Below are 21,842 nucleotides of genomic sequence, written 5' to 3' on the forward strand. Positions count from 1 at the left end.
AAACAAAATCTCATGGGAACTTCATTTTTTGTGATATCAACTTCAAATTTGGAACACAACTTGGTTAGATATTTGGCTTTGATTTTATAGTAATTTTTTTGTAAAACATATTTTGTAAAATATATATTTTATATAAAATAAAAATATTAAATAAATTATATTTGATTTAATGTAAATTTAAACTTTCATAACTTTTTCATACTTTAATTTTTTGAAGTGCTTTCACTTCAACAATAATCTGCTATTTTTTACCTTTAAAACAAGACCAAACTTAGGTCTATACTCCAAAGCATACTTGAATTACAACCATTTAAGCTTGAATAGTGCATTTTAATGTAAATTCTCAAAAAGGGGGGTGACAGCTAAGGGAGCAGGAGCTGTAGGTTTTCTTCAAGGTTACTATGCATCCTGAACTTCACAGCTGGTATATGCCCCAATTCACATTAGAGGATTCAAACCTTGGAGAAAAGGCATGATTGTCAAACTGACACACATTACAGGAAGTGATTAAAGGGAAAATAGAGTAATATATGGAGATCGGCTGGAGATATATTTAATATATGGAGAACCATGGAGTCTGTTGACATTTGGGTCATAATTACGCTATGCTAATTAAATCTGCTGAGTGTCAGAGAGCTGTTTAATAATTCAAACCCAGTGCAACCTCTAATACCAATGCCAATTTCCCAAAGTAAAGACAGTGGAATGATCATACTTGTCTCTCCTAAATATTTAATCTCCTTGGGAAATCATTTTGACCTACAAAGACTAAGGAATGGCTAAACAATGACACTATTTCTGTACTTACAGTGAAGAAACGGCTCTGAACCAGACTGGGTGATATGCGATATGCGTTCTGTCACAGTACATCGGAAGACTCCTATTTAGCACTGGGTGAAGTCTCAATATAGCCTTCCACAATTATGCTACAATTATATCAGTTGTTGGAGGAAAACAGATCAATTGTTAAGTCAAATAATGCTAGGAGTTTTTCTGCCTTGTTGGTCTTTGAACTGACCTGTGTTGGGCTCTACAGCTTGTTTTCTAAGAGAAGATTGTTCATGGCAGTCTTTTCTCAGAGCGCAGAGAAACAGCAGTTCTTTTCTCCAGGCATGAACAGTATTAAAGGCAACGTGGAGAGTTACAGATGGCCTTGCAACAACACAATGAGCAGAGCTCAGGGGAGCTTTGACATCCAGAATATTCGCAACACAATAACAAGAGCCCAAAGCTTTAGGAAAAAGCCTGAGCTGCAGAGCAGGCTGGTTAGGTTCAAATTAGCACATTCAAAAGACCACCTTTTTTTTTTTTTTACTTCATTTAAATGAGAAAATGTTCCAATATGGTTTGGAGCAGAAGTTGCTACTGTGATGGTCAACAATATTGACACCTTTGCACTTTAACAAGTATAACTTTAAAAAAGAAAAGTTTTAATGAACATATTTAGTCTCCAGCCTTCGATTTTTAATATTACAAAATCCTAACTTTTTCATGTGAAGGCTTTTGAACTAGTAAATGAAAGCGAATGCCAAAATAACATCTTGACACAAAACAATGACGCTAACATATTTTAAGATATGTCAGTGCAAGTTGCTTTAAATTAAAACATCTCATACATGCATTTTAGTCTGGGACTACCTTAAGCCTAGCTTGGGTTTCCCCATGTTGCCTTGGCGCAGCGCCATTTTATTCACGCTGCTAGGCAGCCTGGACACCATGGACCAGATTTTCCCCTCAAAAAGGGAACCAATCACAGAACGGGGAGGGAGCAGCAAGATGATGACGACGTCTATGCGACACACCAAAGCAGTTTGTTTATATCTATGGATCCAACATGGCATCAGACGCGAAGTTACCTTTCGATGCAGCCTTAGATAGTGTTCTAAGTAGTTTGGAATGCAGGTTTATTTTGTCTTCTTCCTCGTCGAATTTCTGTCGCTTTACATACGCCATCTGGTATAGTTGAAACGATTGGCTATGAGCTACGTGCAGGCGCATTTGATAGACATTCGTAGTGCCCAATAAACGGCTCTGGGCATTCGTAAACCACGCCTCAAATACGAGAAAATGAACATGTGGTTCCCAGACAACGTCTCAATGAGAAGAGGTCTGACATTAGCCAGGCTACCTTAAGCCTTGTCTGTGAAACTGAGGGTATAACTCCTGTTTTTATTGAAGAACAAAATGAATCATGCTTAATTTAATACATCAATACTATCTAGTTTGAAAACAAGCAGCTTTGTCATAATTACAGAACTTGGTTTGAGCCTTTGAGTAAAAAGCTTATGAAACCACTGGTGTAGACAGACACACTTTAGTTACTTTTGTAGTTTTGGCTCAATGTTTTTTAAGGCCAATGACGTTTGCCAAAAACAGCCTTATCACACTGTTCTACATTGCAAAATCCAAAATATTCAGATTTCATGATGGCAACACAACCCCATAACGCTGAATCTCCTTCATGTTCGACTGTAGAAAAAGCATTGTACTCTGAAAGCTTTTTCTATAAAAAAAAAAGATGCCGTGCTCAACAAAAAAGAAACACTCTCCCAGAAGGATTCTGACACTGCATTACGTTACTGTTTATACCACAAAAAACGGTGCAAGCTTAGCTTAAATCGGTGCCAGATGATTGTCCTTTCTCCAACAGACAACCAATTGCTTCAACGCACAATCAGCCACATGTTGAAAGGCTGGATACTGCAAGCAACTTTCTTCCCGTTTAACTACATGCAAACACACGGGTATCAATATGAAACCCAAACACCCTGCTCTCAGAGATTATGAGCACACTGATATGCAGTTTAATTATGCAAAGTCAAAAGTGGACAGAGAGATTTGGAGATAAGCATGAGAAAATAGAGAATGATAGAGGACACATGACAACAGGTTGGCAAAGTTATTACCGCAAATAAAGTCGAAGATTACAGTTTTAACGTTTTGCTTCCGGGGTGTATTGACTTCCGGTATTTTTATGATGTTTTTTTCAACCGCTGACAGTGCATCAGAGAAAATGAGCAAAGTGAGATACAAAAGGACAGTAGAGGAAGAGAAAGAGACAGCAGAGAGGCAGAGGTGAATGTAGAGCGAGAAGAGTTTATTCAGCATGCTACAGGATAAAAGCACTACACCACACCACAGGGACCGTTAAGCACAAGCTTGGTAGAAAAATTAACTTTTAATTGTGCCGCATCTATACTGGACTTTACATTCCTAAAGATGTAAAAACTCAATTCATGTAGAAAATGTACAGAACGCCCCCCCTCCCCTTTCCACAACCTAAACCACAAAAAAACAGCATTTTTCAGTAGAATTAGTGAGCGACTCTCACACAATTACAATCACAGACAATTAAGGGTCATTTGTATGAGTGATGTCTGCTGGAAAGTCTGATTTTTTTTTTCTCCATTAATAAAAATATTCCAGAAGTTGAATAAACCATGTGTACAATGCAGAATAAAGTAAGACTAAAGGCACATTTACTTTGGTCCCAACAGTCCCTACATTAATGTGACATCACAACATCAAACATGGTCAATCTGACACATGCAACTGCTGAGATCCATCAGCACATGCTCTGATTTTCTTCTAAAAATGGGTAACAGAATTCACTGAAGCAAAAGTGAGTGAGAAATATCAAAGCAGGTACTATATGTCACACACTATGCTCCCCACGGTCATTGTTTTGTTTACCACAGGTTTCAATCACAAAAAGTACCTTGGGTGCCTGATCAAAGAAAAAGGGGAAAACAACTACAAATGCATAAGATAATTTACAACTTGGGAGTATATTCAATCAAATTAAATTAGGTTCAATTCAACAGACTATAAATTTAGCTTTTACCTTTGAATCAAAGCAAGCCGAATAAGCTTTCAGAGCTAGAAAATTGTAAAAAAAAAAAAAAAAAAAAAAAAAAAAATATGGCATGGTGAGGACTCGAGCTAAATCACTTTCAAAAACCTTCAAAACAACAAAGCAATGTGTAAAGGTAAAAAAAAAAAAAAAAAAAAAAAAAAAAAACACGCATAAAGTACCTCTATAATCTGTAATGACAGGAGCAAAAAGATGACGCTATTTTGCTAAGGCACATTTTTGTCACTCCATCCTAAAATAGAATAACAGCTGGCCAAACAAACAATAGCAGGAGCAGATACACAGCAAGTGTTCCTTTAACAGGCCATTCTCATTGAAGTTTGTGATATGGTGTTAAGGAATGACTGGTAAAATTGAATTCAACTTGAGGCTCCTGGGGGGGGGGGGCGAAAGGAAAGGTGACATAGCACCAGGGAATCCTCAGATGGTGGACTTTGAGAAGGACACCCTCAGGCGGTGACCGCGGCCCATGTCGTAGTTGTGAAGGTCGATGAGAGCCTGAATCGCCTCCTCCACCGTGGACATCTGCAGCAGAGCCATTTTGCGATCTCTAGAAGAAAAAAACAAACATGGCGGTCAAAGCGATGACTATGCATGAGCAGCTGAGAAATGAAATGCAGAGTGTTCTTACTGGAAAAACTTGAACGCTTTCACTGTACCGCCGGAGTTTGAGAAGAGCAGTCGTAAATCCTCCTCTGTCACATTATCACTGGAGGGGAAACAAGCGGTTATTAGCATTTCCTCAGAGTAAATGGTCAAATGTTATTATGATGCATGAACCAATAAAAAGGAAAACAAAGTTTCCTTAGTAGCCACATTTTAATCTCAGACTAGAACTGAAAAACACTGCAAGGGATTAATTGAAAAAGATGGTCAGCAGTTGGTCAAAGATTTATGATGCCAGAACAATACAGAACAACTTGTATTAATAAAATGACAAAACCTACAGAAAAATCACCACTCCCATTCATTAGGACTGTACAAGTCTGCAAAGCCGCTTTACCGGCAGTTCTTCTTATGATTTTCGGTAACAGGAAGACAGTTCTCCTGCATACTCACGGTATGTTAGAGAGATGAAGTGTAGCTGAAGGGGGGAAGATGTTCTGGAAGTTCTTAGACCCAGGCTTCTTGAAGCGATGCAGTGGAGAGCTGGTGAAGTCCTTGGTCAGGCCCTGATCATCTAAACCCTCCCTAGGCAGCTGTACTGTCTGGTGCTTGGAGAGGGTCACACGAATGATCTTGCCATACATCTTCTGCCCATTCAGATGGCTCATGGCTAGATCACGAAGACACGGATGTGCGCCATGAAATAAGCACATTACACGGTGTTAATCACAAAAAAAAAACTGCGCATCAGCTTACCTAACTGGGCTTGGTTTCCATCAGACATCTGGATTAGAGCACTGTCCTTCTTATTGTACAGGATCTTCACGCGCTGCACGTCACCGTAGACACCTTCGGTTAAGCGACAGGCAGATGGAAGAGGGAGGGAAGGAGGGAGGAGGAGAGGAGTGAACCAGGAAGGACAAGTTAGTGCTTCAGAAGCTCCGGTTCTGACATGAAAGGTGAAGATGATGGTACAAATCTTCCAAATTATCTACACCAAAGAGTCCAAAACAGTTTTTCTAACAGACACAACACATTTTGATACGCCCTCCAAAAACAAGCTCATGTGATATGGCAAAGTTAAAATCAAAAGCCTACATGCAAAATAATCAACCATGCATTAATATAAGCTGTACATGAAGAGAGACAGATAGAGCAAGATAGAGACAGAGGCTTCGAAAGCCAAGGATAAACAAAACAAAAAATATATATACTATTTCATTTGAAATTTGGCATAATAGAACTAAAATTAAACTGGAAAACTAGGAAACTGTTGATAGACTAGTGCCAGATTATTAACTAACCCTAAAATGCTAAATGAAAGAGAAAAAACAACTGAAATGAAATTAACAATAGATAAACAAAAAGAGGTAGATTGCTAACGATAACATACCGAAGAGGGTAAACAGACTTTGGGGCGTAACCATCTTTAGAAGGAGAGAAGAGCAAGCAGCGTAAGACAGGAAGAGAGAAGAGTCGAGGTAGAGCAGAGATGAACAGATCATCCATAACGGAGGGTGGTTTCCCGTAGAATGGTGAGGTGGTCATGGAGCATGGGTCAAGGCAGTTAATTGGGACAAGTTGGTCCGAGGAGGAACATTTGTTTTGGTTCAGGCACAAAGCATGAATGGGTGGAGGGTGGGGAGACAGGATTGCAGGAGAGAAAGGGCCAACCAATAACAGAGGAGTCAGAAGAGGAGAGGAGAGGGAAAAGGAGGGGTTGGAAGCAGCGTGGGATAAAAGGGAGAAAAAAAAAAACACAAAAGGAAAATAAGGTGTGGGGGGGAGGGACAAAAATAATATACAGGTCAGTACATAGGAAATGCAGGAGTTTGGTCAGAAAATGGCAGGGTTCTCTTTTTTTTTTTGCTTCCCCCCGACTATGTTTAACAGTGCCAAACGTAGTCGCCCGAGACCGAACGTGGGCAGGCCACACTTACTCAAGCTAACTGCTGCACAGAAACGCTGAGAGGAGGACAAAGCATGCAGAGCAAGTGGAAGGCTTTGGTATGAGAAAGCATTAAGAAACTATAACCAAACAAACAGCAGCCTATGGCTGTAAAGGGGGAGGGGCCATGCAGCGGGTAGGCATGAAAACCACCTTGCAGAGTTATGGCATCAATAGAGAGCACGTCATGTCGAAAACTCCACAAACCCACAAGTGTTTGGGAAAACAAAAACCATGATGGGGAAATTACTGAGACACTTCAAAAAAGACAGAAATCATAGTGAGAGAGAGAGAGAGAGAGAGAGTGTGAGAGAAATGAGAGAGGCGGGTGGGGCTACCACATTTCATACCAACTTTGAATAGCTTAGAGAGAGGCAGTGGAGCATCAGGAGAGGAAGAGAGAGATACAGCTTAGAGAGAAAAGACAGTTAGATATTACTTCCAGACAGAGCGCTCGTGAAAAGGTGCGAGGGAGAGAGAGAGAGAGAGAGAGGAGAGGGGGAGAGATAAAGAGAGGAGAGACAGTGATCAAAATTTGCACAGAGGAGAGACTGCAGAGAGACCCTCCATTTTGACGAAAACCTTACTGAGAATGCTTTCAGTATATTTCTGCAAGTATAAATTTCACAATAGAGAACAAAGAGCTACAGGTTTCAATTCATTTACTTCTCACTATCAATTCTCAACTAACTGCAAATATACTGAAATAACATTGAACATAATATATGAAATACACTGAGGATGGAAATGAGACAGGTCAATCTGAATTCATGTCAAGACAAGTCACCTGCTTATTGCTTATTGTTTATTGTGTGTGACTGGACACATCATTCTGAATCTACTGCACATTAAAAAAAGTGACTGAAATGACTTTGAAATCAGCTTCAAAACATCCAGCAAGAGAGCAAAGTCAACATGGGAATGTGATTACAGTGTTTTTGGGATAAAGGAAGCCCTGAAAATATATTTAGTAGGACTGGGTATTGGCACTGATATTTTTTCATAAGGTGCACTGTGACAAACACACTACCGGCCAAACTCATTAACAATTAACGTGCCTTGTTTATGGGAGACGTGACAAATGAAAGCTATTACATATGTTATACGTGTTAAATAGACCATATGCACCTGAGAAACAAGCAAATAGCCATCTTTAGAAGTATGTGTTTGGACTTGCATTTATGAGGTAGCTCTGTATATTTCTATGGCATCGCTGTCAGAGTAATTAGCTGGTGAAGTGGATTAACTTATTGTAGAGTTAACAAAAGTTATCATGAGCACTGTAATGTTTGAATCGGATGTCATAAGTGTCAGTAGATTTTAAAACGAGCAGTTCATTAATAAATCAGTAAGATCTCACCAGAAGTCAGAACACAACGAGCACAGCGCTGAAATGGGGCAGGGCTACATAAGGTCTATATGTGCACTAACTTGGATGGGTTAAATGCAGAGGACAAATTCAGAGTATGGAATTTGTCAAGTCACATCTCTATATTTCAGACTAGATGGAATCATAGTCTGAAGCTAAGAGTCTGTGTCTATCATACACTAAGATTTTTCTCTGAAATCTGACTGCCCAAAGTCTGCAGACTGGCACTAACTTTCCACAGATAACATCAATGCGCCTAGGCTGTAAATCGGGCCAAACATCTAGGCAAAGTTTAGCGTGCTCCAGCCTTAACGGTATCATGTCTCTTCAGAAGAATTAGATTAAACTGCTCTGTTATGGCGCTTTTCCACTGCATGGTACGGTACGGCTCGGTTCGGTACGGCACGCTTTGGCGCTTTTCCACTGCATATTATGGTACGGCTCGGTTCAGTACGGCTCACTTATGGCGCATTTCCACTGCATGGTACGGTACGGTACGGCTCGCTTTAAATGGTACCACCTCTGTTGAGGTTCCAAGCGTACCGTACCGATACTAAAATGTGACGTGAAAACATTGCAGATCACTGATTGGTCAGACAGAATCATCACTAACAGCGTCATTGTATATTTTACGACACGAGACACTAAAACCCGCTATATTTACATAGCCAGTAGACAACAGCCAACACTGTAGCACCTGTTTTAAACGTATTTGCTTAAAAAAAGTATAAACTTCAAAAAAAAGAAATGGCTGAATCGTGGTCAGTGGACGAGGTGCAGACGTTCCTCTCGTTGGTTGCCAAGGAGCGGATGGGGCAACACGGAATGAAAAATTCGCATTTAATATGATGATGTCATGGCAGTAGAGACAGCAACTATAACGATCAGTCCCACCCACTTTGAAGCGGTACTAACTGCAGTGGAAAAGCAACCGAGCTAAAGCGAACCGAACCGTGCCGTAACGAGTCGAGTCGTACCACACAGTGGAAAAGCGAAGCGAGCCGAACCGTTCCGCGCCGAGTCGAACCGTGCCGAACCAAGCCTGGTACAGTGGAAAAGCGCCAATAATAGGGGTTATTTTTATTGTCATTATTGTTTTATAATAGATTTGGTTGCATTGACTTTCAATAGACTCTCAATAGAGCACGGCTCTAAACTGCGACTAAATAGCTCGGTCCAAAAGACAGAGCAGCACGAGCTAGAGTGAATGCGTTCATTTGCCGACAGGTCCTGATCAAGACAGTGACGCAACCACTAAACAGCACTGTGAGATCCAGTCCCAAAAGCCAGTTTTAGTTTTCCTACACTGTTCATAGGCTTGTAGCCTCCATGTTACAGCTAATGCTGTGAGGTTTTTTGTTTGTTTTATCTTAAACATAAAATAACCTGATCCTGTTTGATCAAGGCATGTGACTGTTCTGACTTTTCTCATTTCCAGCATCAATTTTTCATCTTGCATCAAAATCCTGTCTATTCATTGTATGCATTTGAAACATAGAGTTGGGTTCTGTTTTAATGTACCCCAAGTGTACCTAAAATAAAAAGTTTAATATACAGGTTTGTGGCTCTTCATTTCTTTTTATTAATTAATCACTTGTAAACTTATGTTCACTGTTCTTTTTTATAAATATAGGATTTGTATTAAATCTATATTCATTGAGTTGAATCGGAAATCAAATTTAGAATCGAAATCTAATCGGAACATCCTAATCGATAACCATACCTACTAACGTCTCTGTGATTTAAACTAGTTTAAAGCCAGATAAAACAGCGCTTACTTCCTCAACAACACTGATGTGGAAAACAGGACATACACTGTACCACAACAATCCAGTGAGAAAGCTTTTCAACATACAAATTTACTACTACATATTTACTATAGTAGCACTAACATGGTAAACATGGTATTGTGTTTATGCTATTATAACAAATATAAAAACCATAGTTACTATTTGCATGGTAGTAAGGTGCTATGCATGGTTTTGATGGTTTTACCTGTGGTTATCATGATCTACAAATGTATGATACCAAAGAAGAACAATTTTAATCAGAGTTCTAACTCAGTAAGAATATTTTGATTTTACCCAATAAAAATGAGGAACATTTTTACAGATGCTAATGTTTTTGCTAATGAAAATTAATTTACACCTGCATCTCAAGCTACTGTCAACTAAAATTACTGTAAAATGTGCATTTCCAAGAAACAGAGTGATGCTGGTGCCACCATCTGTAGAACTTGGTGGCACCGGTGCTACTGGTGCGACTGCTCACAAATTAGTCTAGATCCCTGAGAGAGAATATTAAACATGTCTTCATTCGTGTTGTGAAAAGTAACAAAAGTCTTATGGGTTTGGAATGGCATGATGGTGAGAAAATTGTGAAACTTTCCATTTTTTAGGTAAACTGTCACTTTAATTTTCACATTTGTATATTTCATAATATTTTGGGCCATTACAGGTTAATGAAAGCGAATATAATGCAACATTATGTAGCAAGATTTGGAATGATGATTATATTAAAACACTGAAAGCACAAATGCGTGGGGAAGTTGTAATGTTTAAAAAATTTTCACTTAGGCACTGAAAATAAGCATGCACTTAAAGCATCTTGGGGTTTTAAAGAACTGATATCGGATCATTCAATTGAAAAACAAGATTAATATGAAAAATCAATATTTTCACCCAGCCCTAGTACTTACTGTAAAAATATCTTCAAATTAAACAACTTTGAAAATGCTTATGACATCACCGAGAATCCCTCTTTTTTATGTTGTGATCTTGCAACACAGCAACGTTTCAAGTATGTCAACACTGCTCTGCTGCTAAATGTCATGAAGGTGATGTTGAGGCCCCTTAAACTAAAAATGACCTTAAACAGATGAGGACTGAACATATACAACCTGAGACATACAGTGTACTGGTGACCTGACTGACACAATGAGAAGACTGTGAACAAAGAGAGTAGGGATATGTTTGTGTGAGGGTGTTTTGTGGAGGTGTACTGACCTCATCGTTGAGGTTGCTGACCAGGAGCACTCCGCCAGGTGTCGAATGTCCGGACAGCGCCACCCTCCCTGCAGCTGCCGCCGCCGCCGCCGCTGCACTCAGAGGGCTGATGGCCCCTACAGAGAGAAAGAAGAAAAGAGGAGGGACCGTGTCAGACCACATAACCAAGAAGAGCCAACGGCTCAGCATCTCAGCCAAATCTGCCCTGTGGCCATGCATTCTAACTGTCTGCACCCAACGCACCAAGCACATCCAGTTACCCAGCCAACACCACACACCTCGGGCAAACCAACATCCCAGAGTCAATATCTGCCGCAAAGCAGATCGCTATCTGAACCGATTTCACACAGACTGGCGCTCTGGAGCAATATCCGAAAATGAAATTGCTTTTTGGGCCCCTTCTGCTTGCTGTAATTAGCCGCTCGATAGGCCGTACTCTGCTTTAGCTAAAGGGAACTTGTGTTTGGCAGTTTGGATTGCCAGTCTGTCTGAAATACGGGCCCCTAATTAGTGTGTGTCAATCTATTACGTCAGGCCCATAATGCAGAATGGAAGGGCTTATTGTTGCAGCTTCAGATTTATGCTTTGACAAATAGCGACACTGTTTATGAATACTGCATGTCAAGTCAGGACAAATGGTTGGGGTGGTTTCAACATGAAAGCCCTGCCAATTCTGACAGCACTGGAAAAGTCCCTGTCCTTCAGAGGGAAGAGCGCATTCAAGTAGGGTTAGAAAATCAAAAGGATAAATGAAAGTAAATGGAAGCATAGGTACCTAGAGAAGATGGAAACCCTCCACCACTAGAGTAGGAAGTTACCATTCCAGAGGGAGTACCTAAGGAGAACGTGTACAGTCAAAGTCTTACGGGATCAAACACAGACTGGGGGCCGTGGAAGCGGCATAAACGTAAAGCAACGTGTTTGAATGGCACATCAATTAGACGGGATTGCATTTCAGGCACCATTGACCCATTTTCCACAAAGAACTAGAAAACTCTCATGATTCACAATAGAGGGGAAGCATTCACACCTCTACCCTGCTCTGAAACTAAAGCTATACAGACAGGAGATGATGATGCATGTCAGAGAATGACAGAGAAGATGGGTCATAAAGGTGTGATTGAGCAAGGTTTGCGTTAGAGGCACTCATGAGAGCCGTTTCTAACATACCGAGCAGGGAGGTGGAATCTTTGCTGAGAGCGGCGGCCACAGACGGGTCCACAGCTGGTTGGCCATCTCCTGCGGGCAGCTCGGGACGGGTATAATCCCGGCTTTTGTCGTTGTTGTATTTTACGTTCAGGTTGACCAGCTTGGAGAAGTCAATGCGCAAAGTGCAGCAGGAGTTGTATATGTTCTGGCCATCCAAAGACTTTAATGAAAGAGAGATGGAGGATGAGAGAGAGACAGTGCACCACGTTTGTTTTTCTATGACAAGGGTGAAAAGGGATAAGAATAATTACATCCAGCGAATAATGTAGGGCCCTGGCTAAAAGTAATAAAAATGCTCCTCTACAAGTAATGACAATTGCAGTCATTTCATCACATAAATGAAAGAAAGGTACTAAACCAACATATGACTGGATAATAATTTGCCTGTGGCCATAACCATTACATTAAAAATCTCATAACAGTGCTTTGGCACATCATTACACATTTATGGAGTTTGCGGTGGTTTCAATCCTCCTTTTCGTCCACTCACCAGTTTGGCCTGCTGGGCATTTACGGGGTCACTGAACTGCAGAAGAGCCTGGAACTGATTATTTTTGGTGAATGTGATTATCTTCATGACGGTTCCAAACTTGGAGAAGATCTAAGAGAGATCAGGGCAAAGTCCTGTTAATTCAGAGCCATGAGAGTGTAAAAATACATTTGGCTTGTTTTTTTAACTGCAGTTTATTCCAGATGGATGCCTGCTGTGGGCAGTGACCTGTTGGAGGACGTCCAGAGTGACTGGGTAGAACATGTTGTCGATGATTATTCGTAGTACTGGGCTGGGGGCAGGTGTTAACACACTCTCACCGGCCGTGTCGGAGCTTGGAGAGCCGCCCTCCTGGACCGCCGACACCGCCTGCAGCACGGCCTGAGCTCGCTTCAGAAGGAAAGCAAGGGAACAGATTAGGACAGGAGCAATGCCAGTAACACCACTTCTGTTGCTGCCATATTTTAGTTATAAAACATTCAAACGAGGAGTGCGTTTTCTAACCTGGTTGAGCGCACTGTCAGTCTTGAGCTCTTTGTGGTTGGAGTACTGAATGAACACTGGGACATTACGCACTTGAGGTGTAACAGCTGTGTAGTAGTTCACCATGGTAACAGCTGCTTCCTCGGTTCCCAGCTCCAAAAATGCCTAATTGTGGGAAAGAGTTCAAAATGGCTGAGCAGAAACTTTGTTCATTCAATTTCAAAGCAGATTCTAGCAAGCCATTTTAAGCACTAAACTGAATTTCAGAAGATCTCTCAACAGGAGCTGGGTTTAATGTTCCTCACCACCACCACTCATCACATACCTGATTTTTGCCTTTAAGCATCAGGATATTAGTGACCTTTCCAAAGGGCAATCCCAGGGCGATGACCTCCGTCTCGGAAACCTCATTGGGGAGTTTCCGAATATGAATGACTCTAGACGGTGGGCTATCCATGCTGTCCTCCACCCTCAGTTTCTTGCTGTCACCTCCATTAGCTGTCAAAAAAAATCAGAAATACAGCTGCACTCAAAAAGCTGGCTTTTACTTGGTTTTATCAGGTTTATATTACATTTAATAAAAAAGACAATTTGAGCTATATATTATTTGCCAATAACTGGGGAAATTATCAAAAATACAGACTATTTTATTATGGTATTTTCCATTTTCTGTTTGTATTTCATTAATAAGTGAAAATGTGGTAAACAGGTGACATCTGTATATCACAAAGTCTATTCACACAGGATTTGATCTTGTATTTTGCTTGCACTCCTTATAATTGTTGATCTATGTATGTGTGTCAGGTGAAAGTTATTGGCCATTTTACTATCCCTTGCTGTTTTTCAGCATCTCACACCATGAGCATCACGTTTTGAAGACAGCATGTCAAGTGAAAAGTAGTTTTAGAAGTACATTGCATCTCACGTTCATCTTAAGTTCTTGTGTTAATTTCTTTGCGTTCAATCTAATTATTTATAATAGAACAAAACACATCATGCATAAATGCCCCGTTCTGTCAGATTTTCACATACAAACACTTATATAGTTGGCTAGTGAAATTAAAAAGGCTCGTTGTATTCTGAGTTGAGACCTATCTGATGTACAGTATGTAGGGCTCTATGAAATCAGTTTTATTTTTTCCCCAAATTCCATTTTTTATGTTTAAATTTTTCTGGCTTCCGTTTTTTTCATTTTTATAGTTAAATTAAAGTCCCCGTGAACCGGAAGTTGCAAAAGACTTTTCTCCAGTGCTGTGACGCATTTCCAAGTGAAACTGAATATTGAACAGAGGGCAGGGGTTTACGTTAGCTCTCCTCCTCTCCATCTCTGCTCATAGCAGACTAGGGATGGGCATTCGATTAAATTTTCTTAGTCGATCGTCGGGAGAATTAACGATCGACTATCGATTAATCATTAATATTTTTATATTGAAATTCATTATTTCTTCAACTTTTTATAAATTAAAAATGCAATGAAAATACAAAAATACAGTTTGTTTGTCCTCGATGAGATCTTTATTACAAGAAGATCAACTTGTGGCAGTGAAACTGCACGTTCGGTAACGTTAGACTTGAAGATGCCCTGCGGTGCTCTAAAACAGCGGAACAGCGAGCCGGCGTTCTTAAACAGAGACCCATGGCCACTTCATCCGTTTTCTGTGATCGGATAACTATCCGATCGTGAAAAGACCAAATGTAAATGCCCTCCGAAACGCATTCGAGGAGGATTTAAACCCGATCGCTCAAACCACTTCAGGAGGAGATCTGAGACGCATTCCAGACGAAACTGGACAAGAGTAAATGCATCTGGTTGTTGAAACTACATATGTAAATTTGACTTATCCCAAAAATGCTAAGAAATAAACATGTGAGAGCGTTTTATAGGCCTAGGCTATATGTCATGTTATAGCCAGATATGACGGCGTTACTGGAACACGTATCACCACAGATGAGCATCTATTCAAGCCAACGTGCAAACTATCGCAAATCAAAGTGAAAGTCATTCATCAAAACACAATCATCTTCATTAAAAGTAAAGAACCGAAATGATCTTACCAGGGCTGTTGCCGCAATATTGTTGCAGTCTTTGATTTAGAAATTTTCGCTGATGATCAATAAAATGCAGGTCATATCAGTTGCTTTCGGACGTGCAACAATTTAAATATGTAGCGCGGGAATTCAAGATCGGATTTATATCCGTTTTGCAAAAACACATTTATATGACCGGGTGTAAATGGAATCGTTTTGATAAATCAGATAGCTATCCGATCTGAGAAAACGCATGCAGTTCCCATAGAACTTCTGCACCAGTCCACTGATTTCTGTTGAGAAAGATAAGCATGTTGACATGATCTGGGATCAGATGCGACCGCAACCTGGTGACAGCCAGTCAGCCGCTGAAAACACCCGCTCTGAGGGGACTGACGTTGCCGGGATGCACAGGTACCTCCGCGCTAAAATCAATTCCATTGCTTCAAGACTCAAGGCCCTTTCACACCGGATGCGTAACGAAAAAGCGAAACGAAAAAGCGAATAGTTCGTGTGCGAATAGTTCGCATCAAAACCATTCACATCAGCCGCGACGCGAATTTGCGACGTTTGTGACGTTCAGAGAGCTTCAACATTCCAAAACTTTCGCGCGAATCGCGCCGACAGCTGAGAAAACATGGACACTTCATCATCATCATCCAGTCATAGTCATAGCATCCAGTGAAGACGAGCTTTTCATTTTATTTAAAAGACAGAAAAGAAAGTTTTGGGTGCAGCCAATCTTACAGAACAGAGAGTCTGAAGGGGAGTATGCTTATGTGCACAGGTTTTTTTGCGTCTTCAACTAAACACAGTTCGTTTTGTAATGTAAATACACATTACATGTAACACACGACGTAAGTAAGTTAAAAATCATTCGACTAGAAACTGTAGATATCAAAGAATGTAAAAACAGCCCTAAATAGTCTCACTACATTTTGTTACGTGTTCAAAGTAAACACGGTCTCTGTCTCTATCTTTGACGATAATAGTGTTAGCTTTCTATCCCAAATGTAGTTTAGCCTGCTAGCCTACACAGCACAGGAGTCAGGACTATACAACGACTAAAACTATCACACAGTATACTCACAGTCAAGATAACCGAGTTGGTTGGCAATGCTACGCCACACATTGTCTTTCAAATCGTTGTCCTTGTAGTATGTGATTGGCTGAAGCCTTTTCTGTCGCAGCAAAAGTAAAAAAAAATCGACATCGAAGCGAAAAAAATAAAAGTCGTTTTTTCGCCGCAGCACATTCGCGTTCGGTGTGGAAGCACTCATTACACAAACAGCTGATCAAAAAATAAACCCATCGCGCGAATTATTCGTGCGTCAAAATCGCGTCCAGTGTGAAAGGGCCTTCACACTACGCAACGCAACCTGCATTAGATTAATCGATAACAAATAAACGTGATCGACGAAATTCCTAACGATCGATTATCGATCGTCGATTAATTATGCCCATCCCTATAGCAGACTAACGGTTTGAGGGGAGTGGTTAAGCGTTTTCAACCCAAACCGTCAAACTGACGTCATCAGAAAAGGAACGCCATTCCAGACTGGAAGTAAGTTTTCAGATTTTGATTAAAGATTACCATGGCAAACAATTTTTTTCTGTGTATTAACTTGCACAGATTAATTGTTCACCACAAGACTAATAATATGCGCTAACAAAGTAAATAGGGTCAATTTTGATTTCATGTCGACTTTAAATTTTGGTTATCAAAAAGCGTAACATTAATTACAATTAACAATTACAAGTTAATTACAAAATGTGTAATGAATTGAAATCACGAAACCTATAGAATTTAACATCAATTTATTATAGGGTCCTATGAAATAAGTTAAATTTATTTCTCAAATTATGTTTTATTTTTACCAAATTCTGTTCATATTCAAGTTTAATATAAAAAAAAACTATGAAATTTATTTTTTCCCCCCAGAAATTCTATGATTTCATTCACGTTTTACTCATCGCGGAAATCATAGGGCCCCAAGTATGTCACGTGTATATATTCGTATGATGTTGCACAGAGTCATATTATAATTATATTTTATAATCATCATTATGATCATGATTTCATTTATTATAAAATGAAAATGTATAATTCCTCAGCAAATTAAAAAAATGTTTGTTAAGAGTTATGTGCATTATAAAGTCCAGAGGCGGAATTCTCATTTAGAAAATAAAAAGAAGAAAAAAGTTAAGAATATTTTGTACTCCCAAAAAATACTTCTTTAAGGAGTAGTTCACTTTTATTAATAAACACCCTGACGCTTCCGAGCTTTATTATGGCAGTGGATTGCAACCAACAGACTGAAGCTCAAAAAAGTGAGCAGTGTGGAGTTCGTTTATGATGGATGGATGCACTTTTTTGAGCTTCAATCTGTTGGTCGCAATCCACTGCCATAATAAAGCTTGGAAGAGCCAGGATATTTTTTTAAATCACTCCGACTGTATTCATCTGAAAGAAGAAAGTCATATACACCTAGGAGAATGACGTGACGTAAGACACGCTTGTTGTTGTGACTTATTTTGACGGCGTGGCGGACCTTGAGGTGTTGAGAACGCCAGAGCCTGAGCAAACAAACAATGCTCGCATTCCCCGTGTTCATTAGATTACAATCTGTCTAACAGTCCTGTCTAATATGTGGTGTTTCACGTACTTTCGGCCAATCAGTGCACACTAACGTCACAGATAGTTCCTATAGTGCTGGTTTAGACCCTACTCTGAAGTAGGAGCTAAATTAGTTCCTCCAAAAGAGTCCTAGAACTAAAATAGTTCCTAGTTCCTGCGGTGCGAACATGCCAAAATCCAGGTACTTCCGCCAATAGTTCTAGGAACTATGAAAAGGTTCCTCCGGTGCGAAAGCCCCTGTTGTTCTTTAGACAAAACTTAATTCAAATTCTTGTAAAGAATGTTCTTAATAAGCATTTGTAAAGTTAGGATAACTGGCAACTTGCCATATATGCCCAAAGTGTAAGATTTTCAATAACTGTATTGGTTTGTTTGAAATAGTAAACGGTACAAGATCATAAAACTTGCAACTTTTAATAAATATTCTATAGTATACTACAGTAATTAACTTAGATCTTTTTTTTCAACCAATTAACATCCCTAACGGTGTTGGCCACTGCTAAACGGCCTCTGCTGCTCTTTCCCACGAACGATACAGTTATCCACCCTCCCATGAGCCACGTTTTCACTGTCATTTCCGGGGCTTGGTCGTGGCTCCTCAGGGCCAACGGCAAGGAGTTTTTGGCCCGTCAAATACCTTGGTCCAAAGCAGGCCAACTTAGGGAGTGGTTATGGACAAAAGCGAAGTTTATCTGAGTCAGGAGATGGTCAGCACCACTGCTCATTTCCCATGTTTTCATATCAGGCTACCAGCTAACCTCAACATTCAAGACATTTTAAACAATTTTCAGCTCAAAACAAGTTTGAGATAACTTCCAATTGAGATCTTATGGGGATTCTGATCAAGTAGAAATATATTTATAATACAGTGTGTAGAAGTTCGTGAATGACGGGCATCTCAAATCTGTGGCTTTATAAAAATCATCTTTAAAAACCAGCCAAACATTTTTTTACACAATAGCTGATGTCCATTTATTTCTCTTACCAGTGACTGAAGAGTTTGGACTGTTGTACAGACTGCCAGACAGCAATTCATCTGAGCTTCTCTAGAAAGACACAGATGTACACTGCAAATTCAGTAAATCGTTCAAATTATTAAAATGTAGTATTTTAACTAATACAACTGTTATTTGTATCTACTGTACAATGGAGCTAGAATTGTGTCTTTATTACATGCGAGAAAATAAATGATCTGAGAGAAAAAAAAAGTTTGAGAGAAAGTTATCACACTGATAGCAAAAAAAGCATTTCATGAGAGAAAAAATAATATTTGAGAGAAAAAGTTCATACCAAATAGCAAAAAATAATAATATTTGAGACTAAAAAAGTTTTGAGAGAAAGTAAAAAAATATATATTAGAATTTTTTTTTCTGATAAAAAAAATCTCTCTCAAAATACTTTGAAAAAAACCTCTCGAATATATATTTTTTGCTATCAGTGTGAAAACATTTTCTCAAAAAAAAAAAAAAAAAAAAAAGTGTTTCTCTCAAAACGCTTTTCTTTGCTCTCGATGCAATTTCTTGCTCTCGTGTCAGGATTTTGCTTTCGCTGTGAAAATTGTGTCATGGGTGGGGCCACGTTCCTATTGGCCAGTCGGGTGAGCATTGTCTTGTCTTGGGAGTCGAACTGAATCATTACACCATTGTTCGGTTCACCGGCATAGATGCCGCCTCTGCAGGCACACACAACTCGATGGGTATATTTGCATAGCCTAAGGCAAAGATTTTAGTGTGTATAGTGCTCTATAGCCTACCTATAGTGAGAGATACAGATGCTAAACACATTAATAACAATCATTTTAGGTTATAGTTCAGTTATAGGTTATAGTTCAGCTATAGGTTCAAACAGGAAATGTATCATATTGACCTTAAAACAAAATAGTTTATTCTGAGTCCATGGAGTAAAACTGTACAGGCGGTTGTATATGATGAACTAGGGCTGGGCTATATATAGGATGACATTGTTATGCGCATCTCGTCAGTAAAGCCGGTTCCTTGATTAGTAGTAAATCGCCATCACCTGCTTTCAGATGGAGCGGCATTTACTACACAGAGCCGTAGTTCACTGACAAGCTGAGCCATATCGCATTAATTATCGCAGGCGATACGTCCGTGATAATGAAGGGGAAATTACCCCGGTTGTCAGTGAACTACGAAACTAGTGAAAACTTCACTTAGTCAAACTATCTAAATCAAAACATTCATTTGGCATTTGATTTAAAAATGGTATAAACCAGGTGAGTTTGCAAGTTTACCTAGCATCATGGCTATTTAACGATTAGCTTTACTAGCGATTAGCAAGCTAATAATATTATACACATTCATTCATGAATATGAGTGCTATTTTTTAATGTTTAATCTTCAGTGATGCTGAACTTGCTCAGCCAGCTACCCATCGAGTTGTGTGTGTCATCATCTTACCCAAACATTGGAGTGTCCGTGCTCAACTAAGGCAGAGGCGGCATCTATGCCGGTGAACCGAACAATGGTGTAATGATTCAGTTCGACTCCCAAAGACAAGACGATGCTCACCCGACTGGCCAATAGGAACGTGGCCCCACCCATGACACAATTTTCACAGCGAAAGCAAAATCCTGACACGAGAGCAAGAAATTGCATCAAGAGCAAAGAAAAGCATTTTGAGAGAAACAGTATCAGTGTTTTCACACTAATAGCAAAAATATATATATTTGAGAGGTTTTTTTAAAGTATTTTGAGAGAGATTTATTTTTCAGAAATAATTTAAAAAATTTCAAATTTATACTTATTTTTATGTTCTATGAGAAAAATGAGCAAAATTTCTCCGTGACTTCACATTTTTTGATGCAGGTGTTTAAATGCGTTTTGCACCATATTCACTGCAGCAACTGTAGCAAAAATGTGAGCGTATGAGTTTCTTAATTTGTGATTTGTAGAATAGGATTTGTGCACCTGCAATGAAGAATTTGAGAAGGTGTAACTGTTGTGTTGTGTTTGTGAAAGATAGAAAAAAAGTCTACAAGTTTGCAACTCTTAAAACATTTCTCTCTGTGACTTCAAATTTACTGAGACACATGGGTGGCTATTCTCTACAACTACAAATTTCACTGTCACAGGCGTTCAGTAGTTTTGCACCAAAAATACCTCCATAATATGCTTTCTCTTAAAACTTTTTTTAGACTCAAATATTATTTTTTCTCTCATGAAATGCTTTTTTGCTATCAGTGTGATAACTTTTTCTCTCAGATCCTTTATTTTCTCGCATGTAATAGAGACACGATTCTAGCTCCATACTGTTCACATTAGAGATCATCCCAAGATAATATGGGCCTCTGCGAGTTTACTCTCTCAGATTTGTTTTGATAAATTCAGTAAACTTAACAAGAAAGGCAAAAACCACTTACCTTCACACCAACTGCAACATCGCTTGCAATGCTGAAGGAGGAAAATAGAAAAAGTACAATAAATTTGGGCCGTTTGATCTGTTACAGTTTCACTAAATCAAATGTGACATCATGTCACAACTGAACACAAGATAATGTCATCGGTATAGTAATTTCTCAATTGCAGCTATTACAGTAACAGTACAACATAAAACAATTTAATGCGGACAGTAGTATTGGCAGCAGTTTGTTATAATAAGACTAATAAAGCTAAAAAAAATACTTGTGCGTATTATAGTAATATCCATTAACGCCAAATTTATATTCAGCTCGCGGATGGAGAGAGTGACCGTTACATTCAAACAAAGGGAATAGGACGCGCCCGCACTCGCAACAGCAGTACCGTTAGCCGTGGAGCTAAACTACATTACATGTCCCTGTTGATCATATAACACGAAACATTTTATAGACTGATATTAAATGACTCAGAATGTTGTTATTTGAGTTTCTGTGCATACATATTGCATCTATTTAGCGATAAAATATGATCTGCGGATCTAGCGCGCATTTGTTATTATTAGCCAATGTTGGCTGATGCATCACTAGTCTGCCTGAGCGGCCTTGTCAGAACGCAAAAGATTGCGAGGACTCTCGTTTCAAATTGATCTAAAGATACTCTGAAAATGGCATATTTCACATAACCAGTAAACAACGCAGTCTTACCCGTCCATTGCAGGGAAAACGTTCTTCACGGTGTGATACTGATCGTAGGAACAGAGCGGCTTCGACACACGCTCGGAACTAGTATGCAAAATGGAGAAGAGTCTGTTA

General features: G+C 39.4%; 1 protein-coding gene across 3 annotated transcripts; it reads right to left on the reverse strand.

Moving 5' to 3' along the window:
* Nucleotides 1-4,025: 4,025 nt before the first annotated feature.
* On the reverse strand, nucleotides 4,026-21,841 carry ptbp2b (polypyrimidine tract binding protein 2b). 3 transcript variants are annotated; one of them, XM_081375099.1, is made up of 15 exons: nucleotides 21,735-21,841; nucleotides 21,033-21,063; nucleotides 18,636-18,696; nucleotides 13,310-13,482; nucleotides 13,006-13,149; nucleotides 12,730-12,891; nucleotides 12,502-12,612; nucleotides 11,973-12,171; nucleotides 11,578-11,637; nucleotides 10,803-10,918; nucleotides 5,874-5,907; nucleotides 5,237-5,329; nucleotides 4,934-5,150; nucleotides 4,506-4,583; nucleotides 4,026-4,424 (listed from the first exon to the last, which is right to left on the reverse strand). In XM_081375099.1, exons 1-15 carry the CDS (start codon nucleotides 21,740-21,742, stop codon nucleotides 4,295-4,297), a joined length of 1,617 nt encoding a protein of 538 aa, XP_081231225.1. In that variant the 5' UTR covers nucleotides 21,743-21,841; the 3' UTR covers nucleotides 4,026-4,294. The 3 variants fall into 3 exon arrangements, with proteins under 3 accessions (XP_081231225.1, XP_081231227.1, XP_081231226.1); XM_081375101.1 differs by having other exon boundaries at nucleotides 18,636-18,717; nucleotides 21,735-21,836; XM_081375100.1 differs by lacking the exon at nucleotides 11,578-11,637.
* Between the last annotated feature and the right edge of the window lies 1 nt (nucleotide 21,842).

This window comes from Scardinius erythrophthalmus, assembly GCF_964197995.2.
Source record: "Scardinius erythrophthalmus genome assembly, chromosome: 9".
In the NCBI taxonomy this organism is placed as follows: domain Eukaryota; kingdom Metazoa; phylum Chordata; class Actinopteri; order Cypriniformes; family Leuciscidae; genus Scardinius; species Scardinius erythrophthalmus.

What these genes read in the sequence shown, in the direction of transcription:
- ptbp2b (XM_081375099.1), bottom strand. An exon ending in ATGCCCAGCAGGCCAAACTG is followed by an intron (nt 12,172 to 12,501) that starts GTGAGTGGACGA and finishes CTTTCATTAAAG; the next exon opens with TCTTTGGATGGCCAGAACAT. An exon ending in AGGGTTTCCATCTTCTCTAG is followed by an intron (nt 10,919 to 11,577) that starts GTACCTATGCTT and finishes TTCTCTCTGTAG; the next exon opens with GGGCCATCAGCCCTCTGAGT.